General features: G+C 50.2%; 1 protein-coding gene across 1 annotated transcript in view; it reads right to left on the bottom strand.

The window, feature by feature from the left end:
- Positions 1 to 586: 586 nt before the first annotated feature.
- The window catches only part of GRIK5 (glutamate ionotropic receptor kainate type subunit 5), a 100040-nt gene continuing 75804 nt past the window's right edge, over positions 587 to 24822 (bottom strand). The window contains exons 14-20 of the mRNA XM_077336709.1: positions 24233 to 24342; positions 21691 to 21864; positions 18620 to 18785; positions 10108 to 10333; positions 9407 to 9535; positions 3243 to 3364; positions 587 to 2098 (exon numbers count right to left, since the gene is read on the bottom strand). Coding sequence (XP_077192824.1) covers positions 1742 to 2098; positions 3243 to 3364; positions 9407 to 9535; positions 10108 to 10333; positions 18620 to 18785; positions 21691 to 21864; positions 24233 to 24342 — 1284 coding nt within the window. The 3' untranslated portion in view covers positions 587 to 1741. The remainder of the gene's footprint in view (positions 2099 to 3242; positions 3365 to 9406; positions 9536 to 10107; positions 10334 to 18619; positions 18786 to 21690; positions 21865 to 24232; positions 24343 to 24822) is intronic.

Raw genomic sequence — 24822 nt, forward strand, 5'->3', positions numbered from 1 at the left:
GGGAAAAAATCATGATGATAATAGAAATGATAAAAAATTTATTTCTAATTCGCCCTTCCAAATTGCTCAGAGTGAGTAACAACATTAATAAAACATTATATTCGCGCATGCACACAAGCACGTATGCCTAGAATTAAACTTAGGAGCGCTTTCACGCATGCTAAATATTGCAATTCGAATCTACTTCAGCAATTTTGCCATTTTGTACAGTACAATCCAGTGGTAAAGTGCAATATTCAGTGTGTGCGTAAAGGCCCTCTGGTGGTCTTCAAGGTGCCCCTGGACTCAGACTTTGTTCTATGGCAGGGGTGGCCAAAGTGTGGTTCTCCAGATATCCATGGACTACAATTCCCATGAGTCCCTGCTGGCAGGGGCTCATGGAAATTGTAGTCCACGGGCATCTGGAGAGCTAGTTTCGACACTCCTGCTCTATTGCTTCAAATCAACACAGCCAGTTACCACCTGGAAATTCCTAAACAAAGAGTGAGCAGACTGAGCAGAGAATTTGCTTGTGTGAATGTCGCCGCAAGGGTTAGTCTCCCCGTCTTATCCCCCCCCCCCAAATAATCCTCTCTAGTCACTCGCATAAAAGAATCAAGTATCTTCATGTTTATTTGTCTTTTGGGGTCTCCACTAAAGTCTCCAGTTTTTGGCTTCTATAGAAATTTCTCCAAAAAAGGAAAAAAAATTAAAAGAGTGAAACAAAAATTAAAAAAAGACAGACAGAACGTTGTGGGGAGAGGGCCCCACAGACCCGTCCTCGCCCCCCACCATCTTCCGCTTACAGGGTCCTGTGCGGCTCTCCCGGACGCCACCCGCAAGAGTAGGATTTGGTGTTGTTCTGTTTACCTCCATCCGTTTCTTCCCGTTGCCCCCTTTGAATCTTGGTCGTGGCTGCTGCAGGTCTATTTGTTAGAAGCACAGAGGACTCCAAACAGGTGACGTGGAAGGTGGCTATCACTGAGAATCCCCCAAATTCGGCCCAATCCCCAGTGTGGTTTGACCATCCGCAAACCCTTCTGTGCCTCTAGTGATGGGACGGGGCTGCCTCACTACACAGCTTGCAAAAACGCTCCCAACCTTCACATCCCTTGTATCAAGGGGTGGCAGTCAGCCCCCAACCCGCTATGGCTGGTGTCATTTCCCAGCTTCCCCGAGGCACGTGATGGGGGCAGTTTAGCATTTCCTACCCCGATGGTGCATTTATTGGAGCAATTTCCTTCATGGGGTGAAGGGGTGGGGAAACAGCACAAGGCAGGGGTCTCCGAGGGTCGGCGCCAGAGTGGAAGCGTGAGGCGGAGTTGGGGGAGGGGGGAGGCCAACGCGAGGGACGGTCACCTGTCCATTGCTCTCCCACAAAGACCAAAATGGGCTTTGCCTCTACCTGCACGCCGGAAGTAGCTGACTTTGAACTCTGTGTCGCTCCAGGGCCAGGGATAGGCAGCGAAAGATCGATCAGCCCAAGGGCAGGATTCAACCAAGAGCGCTGGAGGAGTTACGAAGAGACACACACCCTTCGTTTCAGGGATCGCTGTGGATCTTTCTCTCCTGATTTACTCAGGTGCTGCCAGAATTTCCCCTCCATGGCTGGGGGGAGGGCTCTGATTGGGGGGATTCCCCACAGGCCGGGGTCCCAAAGTCAGGGCATACGCATAGCGTACATGTCTAAAACGCAGGCGCCTCTGCGAGAGAGCAAAGGCAGGGCCAAGGTGGGAGGGTGATAAGCAAGTTGGGGGGGACCTCACTCCTGCTCGCTGAGTTCGCGGGGGACTCCCCGCCGTGGAGTGCCCTCCTCAGGAGGCGGGGGCCCTCGCGGTGGCGGCGGGGCTCCCCGGAGAGTCTGGATACGCCGGCACTCGTGGCAGATGCGGACGTGGGTGCAAGGCCTGGGCGGATCCTCCAGGAGGCGCTGTGGGCCGGGCTCCGAGACCAGAGTCCCCGAGTAGAGTTTCCCATTACTGAGGCGCATCTCGCGGACGGAGCGCAGCGACAGGGCTGCGCGGGTAGCGTAGTGGCGGCGCCGGCGGCGGGAGCGGGTAGGCTTGCGGCAGGAGACGGCGTGGCGCAGTTCCCTCAGCATCTCCTGGCACACGGAGATCTAGAAGGGGGAGTGGGAAGAAGGGTGAAAAAGCAGCCGTCTGACTGGGTAGTGTGGCCTGGCCCCCAGACCCACATCTGGTGAAAATCTAAAGAGATGGCAGCTCCACAAGAAAGGGGGAGGGAAGTAGACTTCCTAACACTGAGACTCAATACAGAAAGCAGGGGAAGTCCTGCTTATCGGACCCTTCTCATTTTCCACACTAACCATTATTTGCTCTTCCTGCCCCACTGCACTAACAGCCACCCATCCTACCAATGAAGCCATTTTCCCTCAAGTAGAGGGTTGGTTGCTGGGCAACCAGTGGGAGGGTGGTGGGAAGAGAAATGAGGCGGGCTGCAACATTCCCTGCACCACTATGTCACTTCCAGGAAAAAACGGGAAGTGATGTTGGATAGCTCTAGGAATTGCCAGAAACTCTATGGTTTACCATAGAATTCCCTAGAGCTACCCTGCATCACTGTTCTGCTTCCCCTCAAAGTGACACAGTGGCACACAGGACTGGGTTGGGTTTTTCTAATTTAAATGTTTTAAAAATTGCTACATTGGCCTCTGATGGTAGCAGCGCGCTGGAAGTGACATCATTGATTTGCTACTGAAACAGGAAGCTCAGGCATTTTGTTCAACACCAGAGTTCCCAGTGTCAACAGTGCCGCAACGGCAGAACTTTCAGTGCATGCCAAAAGTAACAATGTTGTGCTATAGGCCTCCCTGTGCTACCAGTGAGTATCCCATTCTCTGCCCCCCTCCCGACCGCCAGTTGTCAGGGGGCACCTGGCAGCTCTAACAGCCCCATGCCCTGCTGCAGGGGAGGCAGCCATTTTTGAACGAGTGGTGCCCGGATTCTTCTGAAGCCCTTCTTGCTCTTGTGGGGGGATCAAGGAAAGAAAGGATTCGCTCTTTGCTTTGGGGAAGAATAAAGCAAGTAGCAGGAAACATATTGGTGGGCGCCATGTTGGGGATGCCTGATCCCTTCATCCCTGCATGGGAGATCACTCCTTCGCCTCCCGTTCTCCTTGTGAGGAGGCTGGTCCCTTTCCTGCCCTTGTTTCTTCCTTGCCCGAACTCCTCCAGGGGCAGGCAGCAAAGGAAGCCGTCCCAGCCCACCCCCTCCCTCCCTCCCCTCCAGGGCTCTGCCCCTCACCTCCTCGTGTTCTGCCGAGCGGCGTGTGGCCCAAACAAACTCCATGACGGCGACGAAGACCGCTATGATGAGCCCACAGATCAGCACCACGAAGATCCCGCCGATGTTCTCCATGCCCAGCCCTGGTGGAAACAAACAGGGGAGAGGAGAGTCAGGGGGGGGGGGGCAGAAGGCTCCCCAGAAACCCTGATCCCACCAAAAGCGCAAAGACCTTGAGGTTGCGGACTCCTTCGCTGCACCCTTGTCAGATATCGCCACCCACATTGACGTCCCTCCAAAGAGATCTTTATCCCGTGTTCACATTATCCAGGCAAAGCTATCAACCATCCTTCTAATACAGTCCAGGAAATGAGGGTTCCAGGTTTCAGTGGGTCACCAGCAGAAAGCTCCCTGCCCTCTCTGCCTGCCACTAGGGTTGTGCGTTTCGGCGGCCGAAGTGGCCATTCCAGCCCGAAGCAGCCAGCGCTGCTGGCTGCTTCGGGCTGGAATAGCCACTTCGGCCGCCGAAACACACAACCCTACACCACTGTGTCGTCCCCTCCCGCAATGCCCTGTCTTCTCTCCCCTGCATCCTCCTTTCCCATCTCCTAGCTGCCTATCCTTCCCTCACACCACTCCCTAGGTCCCCCGTCCTCCCTGCAGGGGCAGTGGGCCCCACGAGAAGACCTGGGCCTTGGCAGCTGCGAGTGGGTGAGGGAAGGTCTGATGGCTAAGAGGTGGGGAAAGGGAAGGGCAAGGCAGGCAGGCAGATATCGGGAGGGGAGGGGGAGGGCCCAACGCTGATGCTTGTCAGGATCAGTCCCCTGCTCTCTGCCATGATCTCTGCCACTGAACCAGAGAGACTCCATCTTTGTGTGTGTGTAAAAGTGCGTTTAGTCAAGGCTATGGTCTTCCCAGTTGCAATGTATGGCTGCGAAAGTTGGACCATAAGGAAGGCCGAGCGTCAAAGAATTGAGGCTTTTGAACTCTGGTGCTGGAGAAGACTCTTGCGAGTCCCTTGGACTGCAAGGCGAACAAACCAGTCAGTCCTAGAGGAGATCAGCCCTGACTGCTCCTTAGAAGGCCAGATCCTGAAGATGAAACTCAAATATTTTGGCCACCTCATGAGAAGGAAGGACTCCCTGGAGAAGAGCCTAATGCTGGGAGAGATCGAGGGCAAAAGAAGAAGGGGACGACAGAGAATGAGGTGGATGGATGGAGTCACTGAAGCAGTAGGTGCAAACTTAAATGGACTCCGGGGAATGGTAGAGGACAGGAAGGCCTGGAGGATCATTGTCCATGGGGTCGCGATGGGTCGGACACGACTTCGCACATAACAACAACAAACTTTTGCTGCCTTTCCCATGTAACCAGTATGCTTATGGCTCTGTGGTATTCTTTTGATCTCCCCTCCGTTTTCACACTGCATGTTCTCCCTGCTGTGATACTTCGTTACCAGTGTCCCTGTAAACATCTTATCTGCAGTTTGAGGTGCCGAGCTGACCAAGGCCGCGCCAACAGAGACACTTTGGCAGGAAGCCCGGGATGGCCCCTGGCGGAGGATGACACCCCTCCCCTTGGGAACGGGTCTGGTTTAGGCGGGAGAATTGTATTGATAACTGCTCGCTTCCCCGATATCGAACAGTCTTGACTTCAGATGTTTAAGTGCTCAGATCGACTTCCAATTAAAGCTTTCTTTCTATAGAAGCCTTGTTGTGAGTTTTGTCTGCCCTTGACTATGCTATCCCTGGCTGTGATTGCAATTAAGTCACAAGTTGCCAATCAGGCTATGCAACCTTTGGAGGGGGGGATAAAGTTCTCACACCAAGAATGGAAAGAGGATGGCCCAGGGACAGCCCAGACAAGCCCAGTTTTGCCCTTCTCAGCCTTTCTTAACTTTTTACCATTGAGAAACATCCTTCGGGCTTCAAGAGACTACAGAAATGGCCCCATCCTGCACAATACGGTTGGGAAGCATAGCTGTGGACACGCCTACCTGGGCCCCTCCCCTTCCCACCCCCTCCAGGCCCATCACTGGCCATTTTGGGAAGGGAGGGGCGGGTCTGCATGACCATCTATGGTTATATCACCCGATAAAGGTTTAACCCGTTTTAAAAATATATTATAAATGAATTAATTTCCTCCCATTTGGGAAACCCCATCAAGAAACCCCAGGGTTTCACAGAACCCTGGTTGAGAAAGCCTGGAGTGTTTTTTTCTCATCTGTTCACATCCTCATCCAGGCTCCAGGCTGGGTCACTTTCCTAAATCTGTCCCATGCCACCATGTTGCACGCCCTCCCTGGGTCTGTGTAATCTCATGGGCGTACTTGCCCGCATGCCGAACCGTGTTTCTCTTTGTGTCCCGAGATTTGCAAGCCCAGCCGATTGCGGAGGCCGTGCCTCGGGGAACCGCCTCCGCAGACAAAGTGATGGAGTGGCCAGACAGAGGAAGCCGAACGTCTCGTCTTGTGACAGGGAGAAGCAACCCGATTGCTGAGGCAAGGGAGGGGAGCAGAGGGCCTCTATTCTCTCACTTTCTGCCCTACATGAAGCTCTTTCATTAGCTTCCCTCTGAGAACAAGGGGGAAATGCTCCAATCACCAAATCAGCTAGGCCACTGCTTTTTTGGGGGGGGGGGACTGCAGTGATTACAGCATGGCGCATCCTGTTGCCATGGCAGGGGGGGGGTCTCTCCTCACCCACCAATCCCTTCCTATACTTTCAAGTTTCTGTCCACCATACCCCTTTTTCTGAAGGGCACAAAACTATTCATGTGAAACATCTTCCTCTCTCTGCCAGTTTGCAAGGTGCTCATCATGGATATTCCCTATCATACTGTGGCTACAGCCATGTTTCTAGTCCCTAAGGTGGGGTCCCTGACCTTTTTGGATCCCGTGGCCTCATTTGGAATTCTGAGGGGCAGTGAGTCAGCGACAACCCAAAAATAGCTTCTCCGGGAGGCGGGAACAAGCCAGAAAAAACTTTCTGCGGAGGCAGAGACTGAAGGAATTCCTCTCCTTACATGACCCAGGATGAGGGAAAGCCAGAAGGGAGCCCCACAATGACTAAGGAAAGCCCAGGGGCTTGTCTGTTCTTCTGAGCCTTCTTTCACTTGAGTGCAAGCAGCCAATCACAAATCCTGCCTTACAGTGGCCCCACCAGCTCTCTGAAAAGCTCAGCGGATGGGGAAGCATTGCCCTAAGGCAGGGGTAGTCAAACTGCGGCCCTCCAGATGTCCATGGACTACAATTCCCAGAAGCCCCTGCCAGCGAATGCTGGCAGGGGCTTCTGGGAATTGTAGTCCATGGACATCTGGAGGGCCGCAGTTTGACTACCCCTGCCCTAAGGTGACAAAGAAAAGCCTCAAGGTGGGAAGGTAACATCCAACAAAATCTCAGGAGCCAAGGAGAGCGGAACCAGGGACTGCCAGAGCGTTTCTCCCATCCCAGGCTGAACAAAGGCTAGCACAAATTAAACAAAACGAAACTAAAGTATGCCTACATACATAAAAGGAATACGGCCCACCTTTCCTGCGCATGGGCTTTTGAGCAGGGCTTGCAGCTGCTTGCCCCTTTCTGCAATTACCGGGAGCGCAATCAATTGTGCAACAGAATGGAAATGCCTTAAATGCGCATGGCTGAGGTATATTTTGGACGGACGGTCCTTGCAGCCCTGAATCTAAACCGTTAATGACCTCACTGAACGGCTAGAAGGTCACCGCTACACTACAGTTCTGCATCAGGTCAACCGTTGTGGCTGTTTCCGCTTCAGCTACACCCCGTAGCCAGAAAAATAAAGGAATAAATCAGGGCTGCCTGCCGTCTCCCCTGTTGTCACAAGAGGCCGCCATGCGCTCAAGCCGTCTGCAGCCTTCCTCCCTCAAATGCCGCATCGAATAGTCGAAACAAAACAAAACACTTCCGAAATCAGAATCACAGCAGCCCTGTGGACATCCCAGAGATACTAAAGACCAGTTGTCACATCCACGCAACTCCAGAAATGGCTTGGAAATTGCTGGAGATGAGGATGAAGCCAGGGCAGGATGAAATTAGTGGAGGAGAAGGACCTCAGCAGAATATAACGCCATACAGCCTGTCTGTCGACGCGGCCTTTTTTCTCCAGGGAAACTGATCTCAGCCCAGGAGCACCGGAAAGACTTAACAGGTGCCAGGAGAGGAGTCCCTTGCGTGAGTCACTGCTCACTTCGTCAGATACAGCCAGCCTATGAGTCTTTATACCGCAAGGCTGATGAATTTCCGTCTTGGTCAACTAAATGTTGCACCTTTCGTGGAGACAGATCAAGATGGGTAGCCTCCCCCCCCCCCCCCTGCGGCGCGGCGCTGGCTGCATCGGGAGCGAACGGCTGCTTCGGCCGCCCAAGCACCCAACCCTACTGTCTGTAGAGGTAGGAAAGAGCAAGAGCCCAGGAGCACCTTAAAGACTAGCAGCATCTAGGAGTATCTAGGAGTCGCTGCTCACCTCTTCAGATATAACCGGCATCTGAACTCCCTCCACTCTCCAAGATATAAGGACAGGTGGGCTCACATTCTAGCTGTCTCTGAAGAAGTGAGGAATGACTCCCAAAAGCTCCTCCCCAGCCACCAGTTTTGTGAGTCTTGAAGTTGCTCCTGGACTCTTGCTGTTTTCTGCTACCACAAACAGACTAACACAGTTACTCTTCTCCACTAATCTCCGTGCTGCGGGGGGATGGCCAGTCCTCACTTGGGAGGTTAGCAACTTCAGCTCTATGGCTTAATTTTAGCTCCGCACTGAGCCCCAGAAATGTTTTCAAGGCCAGATTTCAAATCTGCCAGCTTCTTGCAACTCTGTTTTTTCATCCCAGTGTGTATCACTGGACACAAAGGAGAGGAGACCTTGAACAGTAAGACAAACCACATATTCTGAGAGAATTCTATGGACATTTCCGCACCCATTAAATAATACTTGCCAAAAGAAGTCGCTATATTCCGGCCCCTCTATCTGACGTCGCCAACATCCAGGGTCTGGGCAGTAACTGGCTGGCTATATCCTCCATTTTAAAGCACAGGTTTGTGAATCGCATAAAGTAGATTCATCAACCTATTTAGCATGAGCTACTAGAGAGCAACCAGCAGGGGGAAAGTATGGATGCTCAAATGCGCTAAAGTCACCTGCCTTGTCCCGCTCTCGCACCCACCTCCCTCTCCCTTGCTCCCGGGGACGGGAATTTCTTTTTTTTAATGGCTAACTTCCTGGAGCAACGAATAGGCGGACAAGTGAGCAGGTGATGTCATAAATATTTTTTTTCCAAAGTTGTGACACACAGCATGCCTCTCTAAAATTTTCTCTCCCCCCCCCCAAAAAAATCAGGAACGAGATTAATTTTTTAAAGTATCAAAGGACTTATGATCCCATAAGGGGTGGCGTTGAAAAAGCACTATGCATCTATGATTCTATGCCTAGGCATTTCAATGGAGAAGAATGATTTTTTTTAATTAGCAGGCATCACGGGACCTTTAAAATATGGAAAAAGGAGATTGGTTGCCTAGATTGATTGACAGGCAGAAGCACAATGTGCCATTTCAAACTGGAGATGTGGAGAGTGAGACGCGCAAAAAGGCAGCAGACAAAGGTGAGACAGAAAAAAACGTGAGAAGGGGCTGGGAAATGTGATAAAATTTAGCACTTTGCCATTCAGCTGGCGTAACGCTATTTTTACTGATGTGCGGAGATTGCCTGTCTGTTCCCTTCAGTTGCCCTCTTCTGCCATTGAGAAGAGACTTCTTCTTGTTCTTCTTGTTGTTGTTGTTCTTGTTCTTCTGCTTCTTCCCCCAAATCTTGTTGGTTGCTACCGGACTCAAATCTAACTGTTCTACTTTAGATCAACATAGCTACCCTCTGAAATTTTGTTTCCTTTCGCATCCCGTCTGTGATTCCTCCTCAATTTCCATTTTTTTTTCATTGTTTCTATATCACATTATAGTACATGGTTTTAATTGTTCCAATGTTGTGGGGGTTTGTTGGTTTTAATGTTTTTAAGTTGTGTTTTTATTGCCTGTTTTAATTGGTTAGGCACCCTGTTGGCCCTTACAAGGGCAGAAAGGCAGGGTGAAAAGTTTTGTAAAATAAAAATAAATAATGACTGGCAATCTTAAGTTGACAACGCCCATACCTCCCCCTCGCTTAAAAGTCTTGGCCTCTGACCTTTGGCCCGGTGGTCCTCTTCTTTTGGACACTTGCTTCCTTCCCACCATTTGCGTTTCAGGATCTCCAAGCGGTTGTTCTCCTGAAGCTGCAGAATGGCCAGGGTGATCTCATCCCGGAATGGGGAACCTACAGAAAGTCAAGAGAGCAAAGACAAAGTCAGTAGGAAATGAAGAATCCATCCCACGTCGGACAACTAAGAAAACAATCTTCCAAAGCGACAGAAATGTTGGCAAGCAGGAGAAAGCTTTAAGGAACTCAGCTGCTAAATTCAATGGAACTCTTAGCAATCCCAGAGCTCCTCCACAAAAATATGAACTCTTGGTAATCCCAGAGCTTGTCCATAAAACATAAACTCTCAGGAAATGTCTCCCTCTCTTACTATCTACTGCCTGGAAACTTTTTTATTTTCCTTCTTGTCCAAGAGCCAAGGTCCCATGTGGGGCAATTCTGAATCTAAACCAAACCAAAACTTGGTTCTTCCAAGTTTGCAGAAAAAATTGTTTTGCATTGGTGTGGCCCCGACCTGTAGATTTAGGTATCTGCACATGGGAGTCACACAAACAATAATATTTGCCCTACTTCCACGTGCCCCGTTCTTCTCAGTCAGCCACTTCTGCTCCACTCCTGGGGCTCTTTCCATCCTCTGGCTCCCAGCCCCCACCATCGGGTCCCGATCCACCCCACTGTCTGCCACTCACCTAGCGGCATGCCAATGCCATAGCCCTTGGTGTCCAGCAGCCCACCGATCTGTGTGAGGTTGCAGTTCAACCTCCGGTGATATTCGTTCATGGTGCTCTCAAGCAGGAAGGCATATTTCGAATTCAGCACCCGGGCGATCCCTTCTTCTGTGCTCTTCACAAAGACGCTAGGTTGCTTTGAATGCATGTAATTCCACATCCGCTGGTACGTCTGGTACCGGGAATTCTGTTGGGGGAGAGAGTCGGAGAGCTTGATGCAGAAAGGTGGCACGTCCATGGCTTTCTTTGTCTGAAGGTTTGTCGGTCCAGTTTCTATCTAGCCAACTGTCATGTGTACCAGCTGAATCCGATCCTTGCCATCCCACTGACTTTGCTGACAGTTTGGGATCAACCATTTTAAACTGGGTCCCAGATTACAACAGCAGTTTCCACACTGTAAGGGACGTGTGGCGTTTCCCCACTGTATCTGTGAACAAAGTACCTTGGAGACAGGGCTTTGATATGGCAGGTTTCCCACCACTAATTCCCCAGCAGTGGCCACCACCCCCTCACCTGAGCCACAGGGGCTTTTACAACATGAAAAAGGAGGAAGCTAATGCATTGTATTGATATAGTCTTGTAAAAATGAGGGTTACGGGTTCTGTGAATTCCCAGCTTTCAGTTTTTTAAAGGAAGTTTTTAGCCTCTTCCACTGCAAATCTCTACCTTTCCCCTTGTATCTCCACAAGAAAAAAAGGTAGAGCAGGGTTTCCCAACTGTGGTATTGGAATACCATATGATACCATGAAGGCTCCTCAATGGCACTGCGTTTGTTTTTTTCCAAAATGGCGGCTAGGGATATTCCTCCCACCCTATGAAAGAAAAAGATTTTTTAATTAAAAAAAAAATTCCACCCTTATTTGAGCAGGTCAACCCATCCCTCACAAAGTGGCCAATGATGGGCCCGTAGGAGGTGGGAAGGGGAGGAGCCCTAGCCATTTAAACACTTGCCACCTGAGGCTCCTCCCACTTCTGGGGTGGCATGGCAGGGAGGTGTGGCCAACCGATACCCAATACTTCAAAGCCTGAACAATATTTCAGCAGTGCCTCCATGGTCAAAAGGTTTTAAAAGCCTGGACTAGAGACATACTTTTTAAAATAGAGCTGGTTTTTGTACCCCGCTTTTCACTGCCTGAAGGAGTCTCAAAGCGGCTTCCGTTCCTCTCCCCGCAACCTGTGAGGGAGGGGAGGCTGAGAGAGCTCTGACAGGACTTCTTTGTGAGAACAGCACTATCAGGGCTGTGACGAGCCTAAGGTCATCCAGCCGGCTGCATGTGGGAGGAGAAGAAAGGAATCAAACCCGACTTGCCAGATTGGAAGCCACCACTCCTACCACCACCACACCACGCTGAATTCATGGAACAAGCGACACCTACAGTTATAACAGTTTATCAATATAATAATATTCTAGCACTGTTGACTGAGAAAATAAAATCCCCCTCGGGTGCTTCCCCATGGGCAGGAAACTTCGGATTTCCCCCCTCTCATGGCAGCCTTTCAAGCTTTACTGTGATCTCTCCCGAAATCTCAGAGCAAAGCAGGTTTGAGAAAAGCTGCTGTGGGGCAGGGGCAGTCAAACTGCGGCCCTCCAGATGTCCACAGACTACAATTCCCATGAGCCCCTGCCAGCATTTGCCGCAGTTTGACTCCCCCTGCTGGCGGGGGAAGAGCACTACCACCGGGGGGGGGGGGGGTTGGTCACTTTCCGAGAGTGGGAGGAATGACATCAGCACATTGAGAGGCAATGCTCTGGGGGACTAAACTCTATGGTAGAATTAGATTCTAATCATAGAGTTTTACCCCCAAGACTAGAGCAGCACCCCCTCCAAGGACCCAATTGTGCTGACTTCCAAGTGACATCAATACATCGTATTTGCAGTGTTCTTCCCGGTTCGGAGGGGTTGGGGGGCAAGGTGTGTTTGGAAAGCAGGGGACCACTGCCTGGGCCAAGCAGGAGGAGGGAAAAATGCTCCCCAGCATCACTGACCCCCCCCCCCCCGCCAGGCAGATAACTCCTGCAGAAATGGCCAGTGAGATTCCTGTTTCCCAGGGAAGCCATTGAGAACTGAACCAGCCCTGAGTTGTCTGAGACCCCCCTTTATCTACATACCCCCACCCAGGCTTGTTCCTTTGTGCAGAGATAATGTTAGAACTGTGACACAACCCTGTGAACTCATTTCTAGAATACTGCTACATTTAGATGATGATGCTAATGAGGCGGGAATGTTCAGCCTGGAGAAGAGGAGGCTGAGAGGGGACAGGATGGCTGCCTTTTAGTATTTGGTAGGCTGTCACCTGGAGGAGGGAAGAGAGCAGTTCCCGCTGGCAGCAGGGGACAGGACCTGCAGTAAGGTCCTGTCCCCTGCGGCAAAGCACAACAAGAAAAATGATCCAAAAATGTGGCAAAAGCCCAGACTATCCCAATCTGCAGGGGGTTGGACTAGATGACCCTGGAGGGACCTTCGAACTATGATTCTCTGATTCCTAAGAGCTTAAAAGATCTCCATAAAGTTCAGTATTCAAATGCCAGGCTACCCAAGGCCAACTCCCTTCCGAGATCTGATAGGATCAGGTTAAGAAGGTAAGAACATAAGGCAGGGGTAGTCAAACTGCGGCCCTCCAGATGTCCATGGACTACAATTCCCATGAGCCCCTGCCAGCAAAGGCTGGCAGGGGCTCATGGGAATTGCAGTCCATGGACATCTGGAGGGCTGCTGTTTCACTACCCTTGACATATGGGAAGCTATGCTGGATCAGGCCAATGGCCCATTCAGCCCAACACTCTGTGACACACAGGGGCCAAAACCCAGGGGCCCTCAAGTGGTCCACCAGTAGGGCCAGAACTCCAGAATCCCTCCCACTGTGCCTCCCCAAGCACCAAGGAGTCCAAGCATCTCTGCCCCAGAGAGAGCATTCCATCTCTGCCTGGTGGCTGAGTCAGATGGACCTCTGCTCCAGATGTTTCTCCAATCCCCTCTCGAAGCTGTCCATGCCTGTAGCCACTATTCCTTCCTGCGGTAGTGAATTCCATGCGTTCATGACTCTTTGGGTGAAGAGAGACTTCCTTTTATCTATTCTCGGCCTACTGCTCATTAATTTCATTGAGATTAATCTCAGCCATCCAGTTCAAAGCTGCCCTTACGTATCAACGGCCAAAGTTCTGGTCAGGATGAATAGGACACAAGCTGATTTCCCCTCTAGCGTAAGCTGTCAAGTGTAGGAGGGAGAGTTCATTGCTCCCCTCCCCATGCTGTCTGGGAGAGAAGGGTCTATCGAGGCCTCGCTGCAGACACATACCCCACCCTAATTAAGCTTCACATGCCAAGCTATTATAAGCTGCTCCCTCCACAGTTTAAAAAGCCATGGCGGGGAGTGCTTAATTACAATCAGAGAAAGTGCTTTTCCTCCCATCCTAATTAACCCCCCTTCAACCCGGGACTATTTTCAGCTTCAAAGGTGGTCCAGGCCCTTCAGAGCTGCCCCAGATCCTAATTCCCTTTCTTCGGAATACTGTAGTCAGGGACCGGCTTGACCACACTCAATCTTTTTCTTTCCCCTACGGCTGACACTCCGCTACCCCCAACTTGCTCTGTTTCCAGGAGGCACGGACATTTGTAGGATAAGGCAGCAGCCTACAATTATGGCACATCCACCCCAAAGGAGTTCCACCTGGTCTCTTCACTTTCGAAGGCAGCAGAAGACAGTTCTGTTTAGGACTGCGTTTGATTAAAACAGTCCTAAACTGTGGGGGAGTTTATGACTTTATGTATTTTTATGTCCATTTATTGAAACTGGAACCAACCTGGAGCTCCGGAAGGAAAGAAGGCAGCCAAGTTACATTTTTTTTCATTATTTAATTCATTTCTCCCCCAAGAGGCTTATGTTGCTCTCCTCCCTTTCGTTTCAGCCTCACTACGACCCTGTGAGGTAGGTTAGGCAGAGAACGTTTGACTAGCCCACGGTTACCCAGCAAACTTCCATGACACAAGTTGGGATTCGAACCGTGATCTTCCAGCTACTATGCCGACATTCTTAACTGCCACCCCACACTGGCTCTCTTCCTAATCAATGTTTTATTTGTTTGTTTGTTTGTTTATTGCCCGCCTCCCCCTGAAGGCTTGAGGTGGGTTACAGCATCAGAATAAAAAAAACAATGAAACTTCTTAAAGCAGACATAAAAAAACAACTCATACAAATACAGTCAAACTCCATTGGGGCTAAAGATACTACGGCCGAACACATCCCAAATCTATAGTCCTCCCCATAATACGTTCTAGAGGGGAAGGGTGAACAGAGGGCACAGTGCAATTCGCTACCGCCACTCCTGTAAGGGGGGGGCACAATCTTCCTTGTCACCTGGCCTCAACCATAGACCTGGTGGGAGAGCTCTGTTTTGCAGCATGCCGGACGCTCCCACGAGGACCGCAGCTCCTCCGGGAGCTCATTCCACCAGGTCTGGGCCAGGACCGAAAAGGCCCTGGCCCTGGTCAGGGTCTTCACTTAGGTAAATAAATGAAATTAAATAGAAGTTGCTCACTCTTAACACTCTGGGGTATAGCAGACTTCAAGTGAGGGACAATATAAAAACTGAACGAACAAACAGGGGTACTTGGCAGGGACAAGTCAGGCTACTGAGGGCTCCCTGGACAAGGTGGGGAAATGTGGGCTTTTTTCTTTCTATTAAACCGTCAAACTAATTTCCCCCTAACTATCCCAGGAATCCTTCAAGTACACCAGGACCCCGTCTTTCTCTACCAATGGCCCCTTTCAAGGGTAAGCTGTGAAGTGTTTCACAGAGGGAATTGCTGTTTTCCTTCTTCAATGAAAAGCCAAAGATCTGAAACCTCTGAAGCCAGGATCGATCCTGAAAGCAAGATCACAACAGGGCTGCAAGATCCTGGCTCGGTCATGGGGTGTGTTTTGAGGGGGGCGCTTTGGGCCAAGAGGGAGAAGATTTTGGCACTCCGATGGCTTCACGCTGGGAGCGGCCTTTCCTGTCTGCTTGGGGGGGGGGGGCTGCCACCTTGTTTGTTGATTGATTTCCCGTCATTAACTGTCTCGCAGAGAAGAGACGGGTGGCTGTTACTGTGGAGACGGGTTGCCGGAGCAACCAAAGAGCAGGTTGGAATTGGGGGGAAAGGGAAAAGAAAATGCCAGGCCTGAATAGACTGGTCATTGGCACCTTGGCTACGGTCGCCATGGAAACCGCCATCCCTGACCCCTCTCCCCCCCCCTGCGCAGTTGCTCGGACCCTGCAGCCAAGGTCCCCCCACAAATTCAGTGCTGGGGAACGGTGGATATTTTCTGAGGAATAGGCCTTTGAGTCGCCAAGGTGCTTAAAAAAAGAGCGGAAATCCCCCAGAGGAAGAAGCCAAGTGGGAGAGCTCTGGGGATTCAGGCTGCGGTCGGGGTGAGAGGCGGGAAGGAAAGCAGTGGTTAAGCAGAGAACCGGATGAAGGTCACCCCGGCCGGCCGGCACAGCTCTGGCTTTGTGGGAAGCGTTTCAAAAAGAGGAAATGCAAACAGACAGGGTTAGGAGATCAAGGGCTTCTTTGAGGGTAGTGATTTTCCGCAGCGGGCAGCAACAGACACAAACAAAAGACAAGAGTCCTGGTGTTGTTTTCGGGTTTCCATCACTGCGCAAAATGAGAGATCTTCCCTTGTGGGGGGAAACGTGGGACTCTGAATCCACGCAATGCTGGATCGGAGCCCATCTCTGCCTCATCGTCCAGGAGTGCCCCAGTGGAACTAGCTCCCCAGTCATGGTCAAAATCACTTTCTCCTCCAGCCCGAGGTACTTGAGAGTTATACTGCCTCTACAGCTGGAGGTTCCATTTTCAGCCAGGATGACTAACGATAGCAAGCATTGATATAGCTTTTTTTTTTTAAAGGGCTCACTTTTGATTTCAGGCATTCTTTAAAGCAGGGGTGGGTACGATAAGGGACCAAAATGGTAGGGACCTCACAGAAGCAGAAGAGATTTTTAAAAAGGTGGCAAAATTATAAAGAAGAACTATACAAGAGCGGGCTTAACATCCCTGATAATCACAATGGGGTAGTTACTGACCTGGAGCCAGACATCCTGGAATGTGAAGTCAAATGGTCCTTAGGAAGTCTGAGCAACAATAAAGCTAGTGGTGGTGACAGCATTCCAGTTGAACTATTCAAAATCTTAAAAAGACAATGCAGTAAAAGTGCTACACTCAATATGCCAGCAAATTTGGAAAACTCAACAATGGCCACAGGATTGGAAAAGGTCAGTTTACATTCCAATCCCAAAGAAGGGCAATGCCAAAGAATGTTCAAACTACCGCACCATTGCACTCATTACTCATGCTAGCAAAGTTATGCTCAAAATCCTACAAGCTAGGCTCCAGCAATATGTGGACCGAGAACTTCCAGAAATACAGGCAGGATTTCAAAGAGGAACTAGAGATCAAATTGCCAACATACGCTGGATAATGGAGAAAGCTAGGGAGTTCCAGAAGAACATCTACTTCTGCTTCATTGAATATGCTAAAGCCTTTGATTGTGTGGAGCACAACAAATTGTGGCAAGTTCTTAAAGAGATGGGAATTACCAGAGCATCTTATTTGTCTCTTGAGAAACTTATATGCAGGTCAAGAAGCAACTGTGAGAACTGAACATGGAATCACTGATTCAAAATTGAGAAAGGAGTTTGGCAAGGCTGTATACCAGGGGTAGTCAAACTGCGGCCCTCCAGATGTCCATGGACTACAATTCCCAGGAGCCCCCTGCCAGCATTCGCTGGCAGGGGGCTCCTGGGAATTGTAGTCCATGGACATCTGGAGGGCCGCAGTTTGACTACCCCTGCTGTATACTGTCGCCTTGCCTATTTAACTTGTATGTGGAGCACATCATGAGAAAGGCGGGATTAGAGGAGTCACAAATTGGGATCAAGATTGCAGGGAGAAATATCAACTACCTCAGATATGCAGATGATATCACTCTAATAGCAGAAAGTGAAGAGGAACTAAAGAGCCTGTTGATGCGGGTAAAGGAGGAGAGTGTATCCGGCCTGCTCAATTCCTGCCAAATAGATGGGGAAGAAAAGGAGATAGTCACAGATTTTATTTTCCTGGGCTCCAAGATCACTGCTGATGGGGACTGCAGCAAAGAAATTAAAAGACGCTTGCTCCTGGACAGCATCCTAAAAAGCAGAGACATCACCCTGCCAACAAAAGTGCGTTTCATCAAGGCTATGGTCTTACCAGTTGCAATGTATGGCTGCGAAAGTTGGACCGTAAGGAAGGCTGAGCGTCAAAGAATTGAGGCTTTTGAACTCTGGTGCTGGAGAAGACTCTTGCGAGTCACTTGGACTGCAAGGCAAACAAACCGGTCAGTCCTAGAGGAGATCAGCCCTGACTGCTCCTTAGAAGGCCAGATCCTGAAGATGAAACTCAAATACTTTGGCCACCTCATGAAAAGGAAGGACTCCCTGGAGAAGAGCCTAATGCTGGGAGCGATCGAGGGCAAAAGAAGAACGGGAGAATGAGGTGGCTGGATGGAGTCACTGAAGCAGTAGGTGCAAACTTAAATGGACTCCGGGGAATGGTAGAGGACAGGAAGGCCTGGAGAATCATTGTCCATGGGGTCGCGATGGGTCGGACACAACTTCGCACCTAACAACAACAACAAAGTCAAACTGCGACCCTCCAGATGTCCATGGACCACAATTCCCAGAAGCCCCTGCCAGCATTTGCTGGCAGGGGCTTCCGGGAACTGTAGTCCATGGACATCTGGAGGGCCGCAGTTTGACTACCCCTGCTCGTTACCGTTATCTTCTCACTGCAGGGGAAGGCGAGAGAAACATGATTCAGTGTTAGGCTCCTTCTCTGTTTGAAGTCAGATTTGGAAGAGAGGCCTGCTCCTGGGACTTCCCACCGCAAAACTGAATGTATGGGATTCATCACCACGGGGGAACCGTCATGGCTATTAAAAAGGAGACTCAAGAAAGGGACAGCAGGTCTTAGCCACGGTTGCCAAATGGAGCCTCCTGGTCAATAGAGGAAGTCTATCACTGAAGACTAGTTGCTTGGAGGGTTCTCCCAACCCTGGAAGGATATTTGCGTTTATGTCTTGCTTGTGAGGATGCCTGGGATCATCTAACTGGCTATTGCTGGAGATGAGATGGTAGGGAGTTCTGTCATCTGGGGTGCGGGGGATGTCAGGGTTGGCACCCTTAGCAATTGTTACCAGACCCCTTTATCATCTTAGAATTTTTCTGAGATCTTTCTCGGGCTGGAGGCAAGGAGAACGTGTCAGCTGCTTTGGGAGAAAGGCAGGATACTGATGGAGTAAATGAACATTTCAAATCCCAATATGTATTGTTCTTCCCCCCCCCCCAATATATTCCCAAGCCCACAGGGGCATGACCCCAGAACAGCCGCTCACATCCACCAAAAGGCCCTCGGGATTGGCCCAAGTTCCTGGCGAAGGGCACGGCACTCACTTGGAAGAAGGTCATGGTGGAGCCAGCGTGGATCGTGCCGTATTCAATGTTGGTTTGGTCCGCCAGGTCGTCAGCCGATTCGATGGGCACCTCCATCCGCTGCACAGTGAGGAAGGCGGCCAGGTTGGCCGTGTAGGAGGAGATGATGATCAGCGTGAAGGCCCACCTGCAGAGGCGGCAGTGGCAGCAAACGGCGACAAAATCCCCGGTTGCACATTGAGGCAGGGAAAGGAGGCGCTTGTAGGAAGGGGGGGGGGGATTGGGAAATGACCACTGTTGCTGAACTGCTAACCAGAGAAGCTCCTGAGCTTAAATCTGCTGGCAAACTCTACCCCCTAAAATCCAGTTACAGAAATTAACCATGGCGGGAAGGGCATTCTGCGCATGCTCAGAGGTATCCCTCTCCACCTCTCCTGCCAGTGCAGAGTAAAACAATTCTCACTAACCAGAAGAAAATAGGCAAAATTCCAGGTTTCAGGACCACCACCTGGCTTTGGATTGGCTTTGGAAAGAGATTTCAGAGCTTCACGTCAACGGATCCCAGTGTGGGCCCTTTTGCATCCCTCTGCTTCCGCTAGCAATGCCAAGTTCCAAGAGGCAAAATTGGCTCATTCCGCACACCTTGGATAATGCACTTTCAATGCACCATAGAAACAGATATTCTTAGCCCACTCTGCACACTTTGGATAACACAGTTCCCATGCAATTTAGAAACAGACATTCCTGGCGCATTCTGCACACACTGGATAATGCACTTTCAGTGCATTTAAGAAGTAGATTATCTTGTTCCGCACAGGAGAATCCAGTTGCAAAAGCACAATGAAAGTGCATTAGCCAATGGGTGCAGAAGGGGCTCATATTTTGCACAGGAAAATCCAACTGCAAAAGCTTTACCCAATGTATGTGGAATGAACCAAAGTTAGTTCCTGAATCCCAGGAGGACAGCAGAGACTTGAGCCCAATTTTCACTTTCAGTGACAGATTTGGGCATAGTGGCACAGGCTTTCCCTCCCTCGAAGGATTCGAAAATCAGAATTATCAGCTGGTGTGCTTTATCTGCACCCCTGCCTGGAAAAGGGCAGCTTCTAGCCTGCTTGCCAGACAGGAAACTTGGACCTTTTTTCTAGCTCGGCTTCAACTGCCAAACTGTTTTTCCCAAGATCCCATCCACCAGATGGACTCTGTCAATAGAGGGTAGCCACCAGCTTCTGCGATCCCTGGTGGACAGATGTCTCTAGAGACACATAAATTCTGCTTTAAATACCAGCATGTCGTTGTAGAACCCACTTTGCAATGTCTGAAAAATCTATGCCAAAGAGAACTGGCAGCAGACGGACAAGGATTTATATCAGGGCCACAAACTGATTGAAGAACGTGTTCTTGGTTAACCGCTCGCCTCGTAAGCAATTACTCAACGGCTTAATCGAATAAATGAACATGTTCCCAAAACCGATACTTAAGCGTCTCCGAGCTACAGGAGGAAGCATAATAACCTACAATTCATAAACCAAAACAATAATTCCTTGTTGGACGGAAAGGGCACCGTTCGTAATTCTATTTTTCACTCTCTACCACGAGAGCGCACAGGAACCCAAACAGCTCAACAAAAGGCCAGCGAATGTGCCCTTGCCTCAATTAAAACTCACTGCCCCCCCCCCCCAAGGACGAAGCCTGAGTTAATTAATTGGCCGTGAATGCAGGAGACGGCATGTTCAATCCCTGGCATCTCCAGTTACAGCATCTCAGGTAAGATGTTCTGGGAAAGGCATTTCTCGGACTGCAAAGCCAGAGAATTGCTGCCAGTCTGAGTACACAACACAGAGCTGTGTAGTACACGGACTAGTAGCACACGGGTGGAGCTCAGGCCTTGCATGCCGAAGTCCCCAGGTTCAATCCCCAGCCTCTCCCATTAATGGGTCTGGTTGAAGATGGTGGGAAAGATCCTTCTCTGCCTGGGACCAACAGCCAGGAAGAGTTGGCAATTCTGAGCAAGCTGAATCATATGGCAGCCTCCAAGGTCACAGCCCTACTTAGCTGGGATCTTTTCCCAGGATCACTCCTGCCTATCCAATTTCTAGGTGTAGAAAATCTTTCACATTCTTAGCTGCCTGCAGCAAACGTCTACACAATAACTTTTTTGAAGGGGAAAAAAATATTTACGAATATCTAGACTTAAGCAAATGGCTCTACAGTTGTCCCAGGGGCAGAATTTTCCAGGCTTCCCTCTGCACGCAAAGCTGCCATAGACTGTTAGGCGGAAGGAGGGGCCGCGGCTCAGGGGAAGAGCATCTGCATGGCACGCAGAAGGTCCCAGGTTCAATCCCCAAGCAGGATGGAGGTGTTGTGAAAGACCTCTGCCCAAGAGAACCAGCATGGTGTCGTGGTTAATGAGGGGGGCACTCTAATATGGAGAACCAGGTTTAATTCCCCACGCCTCCTCCGCGTGCAGCCAGATGGGTGACCTTGGGCTAGGCACATTTCTCTCAGGGCTTTCACAGCTAGTCAGTTCTCTCAGAGCTTTCTCAGCCCCATCTGCCTCACAAGGTGTCTGTTGTGACAAGAAGAAGGTGTTTGTAAGCTGCATGGGAACCCCTTCAGGTAGTAAAAAGCATGGTATAAACAAACAGCTCTTCTTCTTGGTGTAGTAGTTAGGAGTGCGGACTTCTAATCTGGCGAGCCGGGTTTGATTCCCCACTCCCTCACATGCAGCCACCTGGGTGACAGCACTGATAAAGCTGTTCTAATAAAGCAGTAATCTCAGGGCTCTCTGAGCCTCACCTACCTCCCAGGGTGCCTGTTGTGGGGAGAGGAAAGGAAAGGTGACTCCTTCTGGTCGAGAAATGTAGAGTTATCTGGAGTTGCCAGGGATTAAACATGGGACCTTCTGTATGCCAATCACATGCTCCACCTCTCATCCTTTTAACTGGAGATGCCGGGGATTGAACCTGGGACCTTCCGTGGGGCCAGCAGATGCTCTACCACTGAGCCACAGCCCCCATAGCTGGAGGTGCCTTCCCTCTTCCCCAGCCCTTTCTCCAGTTTGGTTGAGGGCTTGGCCCAGTGTTGCTCACCAGACTCCGCTGACACAGCGGGTAGAGAGAGCCCGGGGCATGATCTCCGATCCCTGCTGCATGAATCCCCCCACGGGGAACCAGAGGCTGTTGCCGAGCGTGTACTGGTTCTCCAGGATGTTGTGTCGCTCCCGGAGGCAGGGGTGGGGATTGTACCATTCGTAGGGGCTCAGCCTGCAGAAACGAAGAAGACAAGGCTTAATTCACAGCAAATGCCCTTGGGATTCTTAGCGCTGGGCTACGCATTCCCAAAGTTCCCTGTGAAACGCCGTGGGAAGTCATAACTTTAAAAAGATTTAGCCCGAGATGGCAATAGTTGCACATAATCACCACAGGGCTTAGAGATTGCTCCAGAGGATAATTTTGTTGGTCTGCAGAAGAACAGCCGGGCTTGAATTCGGAGGCTCTTTAAGAGGCCAATAAAATCTTCGGGGTATCAGTGTTCGGCGGCCGAGGTTCTCTTCATCAGGTAGGAGTCGAAATGGAGATCTCAACGTCTTTATACCCCAGCTGGAAGGTGGGAGGTGGGTTGCAAAGAAGGAACTCAGGATCCAGAGGTACAAGGCGAGACGTAATCAGCTTGACTGGACTCTAGGAGGGATGCTGAGGGGCTTAAAGAATCTTTAAACAACCACTATCTGCTGCGAGAGCAGTGGGGGAACAATGCTGCAAAGTAGGGCTGGAACGGCCGCCTCGGCTGCTGAAACACACAACCCTAAAAGGTTATATCACAAAGATCCTAACCCAGGGGTAGTCAAACTGCGGCCCTCCAGATGTCCATGGACTACAATTCCCAGGAGCCCCTGCCAGCGAATGCTGGCAGGGGCTCCTGGGAATTGTAGTCCATGGACATCTGGAGGGCCGCAGTTTGACTACCCCTGTCCTAACCAATAGGCCACAGCTGGTATGTATTGGCACCCAGACGGCATTGTATGGCATTTGGGCTGTCCTGTCAAATGCTCTCAAAACCGTTCCTGCCATACAACGAGGGCCCCTGTGATTCTTCGCTAGAATCTGGCAGAAAAAAAAAACATCTAGCTGATCATAACAGCCGGAGATCAAGATGGGAGCACCATACAGTTATGGAGCTCCTACTTTGAAGGTTTATGTTCCAAGTGCTGCTGGTATATATTGGCCTCCTTCAGCAAGGGAAAAAAAAATTGAATGATTACATGAGATGCACCAGTGGCAATCTTTTGTGCCTCCTTAATATGTTATATCTGGGACAGATTATATCAGAAAAGTATATCCAAGTATGGAAACGGTTTGGTTTGTTCTAATTTTTGTCCATTTATTTCCCAGTTGTATGTAGGAGGTTGTAATCATATGGTAAAAACTGTAATTTTGTACTGGCCGTTATTAATGTCCAATTTCCTCTTTTTACAATACTGGGAGAAGGCTTCTAAAACGCGCCGGAGGCCAATTGGAGTGCGGGAGGGTAGAAGAGCACCCTCAGCATAGAAGAGTGCTGGCGCTGACATTTGCTAAAGTGGGAGGGTGAAAGCGTGAGGATTTCAGATTGGCAGAAAGATCCTCCACGTACAAATTGAACAGTTGTTGCTGTTGTTAGTTGCGAAGTCATGTCCGACCCATCGCGACCCCATGGACAATGATACTCCAGGCCAGGGGAAGTCAGGCCAGGCATTTGCTGGCAGGGGCTCATGGGAATTGTAGTCCATGGACATATGGAGGGCCGCAGTTTGACTACCACTGCTCCAGGCCTTCCTGTCCTCTACCATTCCCCAGAGTCTATTTAAGTTTACACCAACTGCTTCAGTGACTCCATCCAGCCACCACATTCTCTGTTGTCCCCTTCTTCTTTTGCCCTCAATCTCTCCCAGCATTAGGCTCTTCTCCAGGGAATCCTCCCTTCTCATGAGGTGGCCAAAATATTTGAGTTTCATCTTCAGGATCTGGCCTTCTAAGGAGCAGTCAGGGCTGATCTCCTCTAGGACTGACCGGTTTGTTCGCCTTGCAGTCCAAGGGACTCACAAGAGTCTTCTCCAGCACCAGAGTTCAAAAGCCTCAATTCTTTGACGCTCGGCCTTCCTTATGGTCCAACTTTCGCAAGCCATACACTGCAACTGGAAATACCATAGCCTTGACTAGGTGCACTTTTGTTGGCAGGGAACAGTAGCAGGGCAATACACAGCCCTGGCGAATTCCTTTAGATAGTGGAAAGTCCTGTCCTTCCAAATGGTAAATGCTGACCCTTTAGTTCATCAACAAAAAGGAGAAATGCAAGAAATTAGAGGAACTCATTTGTCGTGTCGCGTTTTTCTTCTTGTCACACACAAAAATATGTGAATGTACCTGTGTCAATACTCTACCTGAGCACACACCGTTTGTGATTCTCACTTGCTACCAGATGGGCAGCAATTTTATCAGGGCTTCTGTCCGCATGACGAAATATACCCAAAAAGGGCAGGAAGGACAGAGTGATGTACAGGAATACAGAAAAAGCAGAATGCAGAAAACTGGCTTTGCCTGCCATCAGAGGGTGCATCAGAAGACAGTAATTCTAAATTTGGGGGAAACTTACCGGGCAGCTAGGAAGAGGACGCAGCTCACAGCCAGATACGCCAAGAGCATGAAGAGCCAAACAGCTGGGGAGAAGGGATCCAGAAAGGAGAAATAGCCCGGTTTGCGTCCCTGCAAAGGGAAGCAGCATGATGGAAAGGGAGATAATCTGAAGCATTTACTGGGTCCTTTTCCCAGCTTAGCGCAGCCTAATCATGGTGTTATCTTCCCATGCTGGGAATGGTTAGTGTCAACACTCGGGTTAGCAAACAGCCAAAGCCAACTGCAGAGTGCTCTGATTAAAAGATGCCAATCAGGAAGCACAACTGGTTGACCTTTTCACTGGAATCATAGATTTGTAGAGTTGGAAGGGACCTCCAAGGTCATCTAGTCCAGGGGTAGTCAACCTGTGGTCCTCCAGATGTTCATGGACTACAATTCCCATGAGAATTGTAGTCCATGGACATCTGGAGGGCCGCAGTTCTCATGGGAATTGTAGTCCACGAACATCTGGAGGACCACAGGTTGACTACCCCTGATCTAGTCCAACCCCCTGCAGGATACAGGAAATTCACAACTACCAGCCCATCTACTGTGACCTCAATTCCATGC

The sequence above is a fragment of the Paroedura picta genome, chromosome 5 (genome assembly GCF_049243985.1).
Source record: "Paroedura picta isolate Pp20150507F chromosome 5, Ppicta_v3.0, whole genome shotgun sequence".
NCBI lineage: Eukaryota > Metazoa > Chordata > Lepidosauria > Squamata > Gekkonidae > Paroedura > Paroedura picta.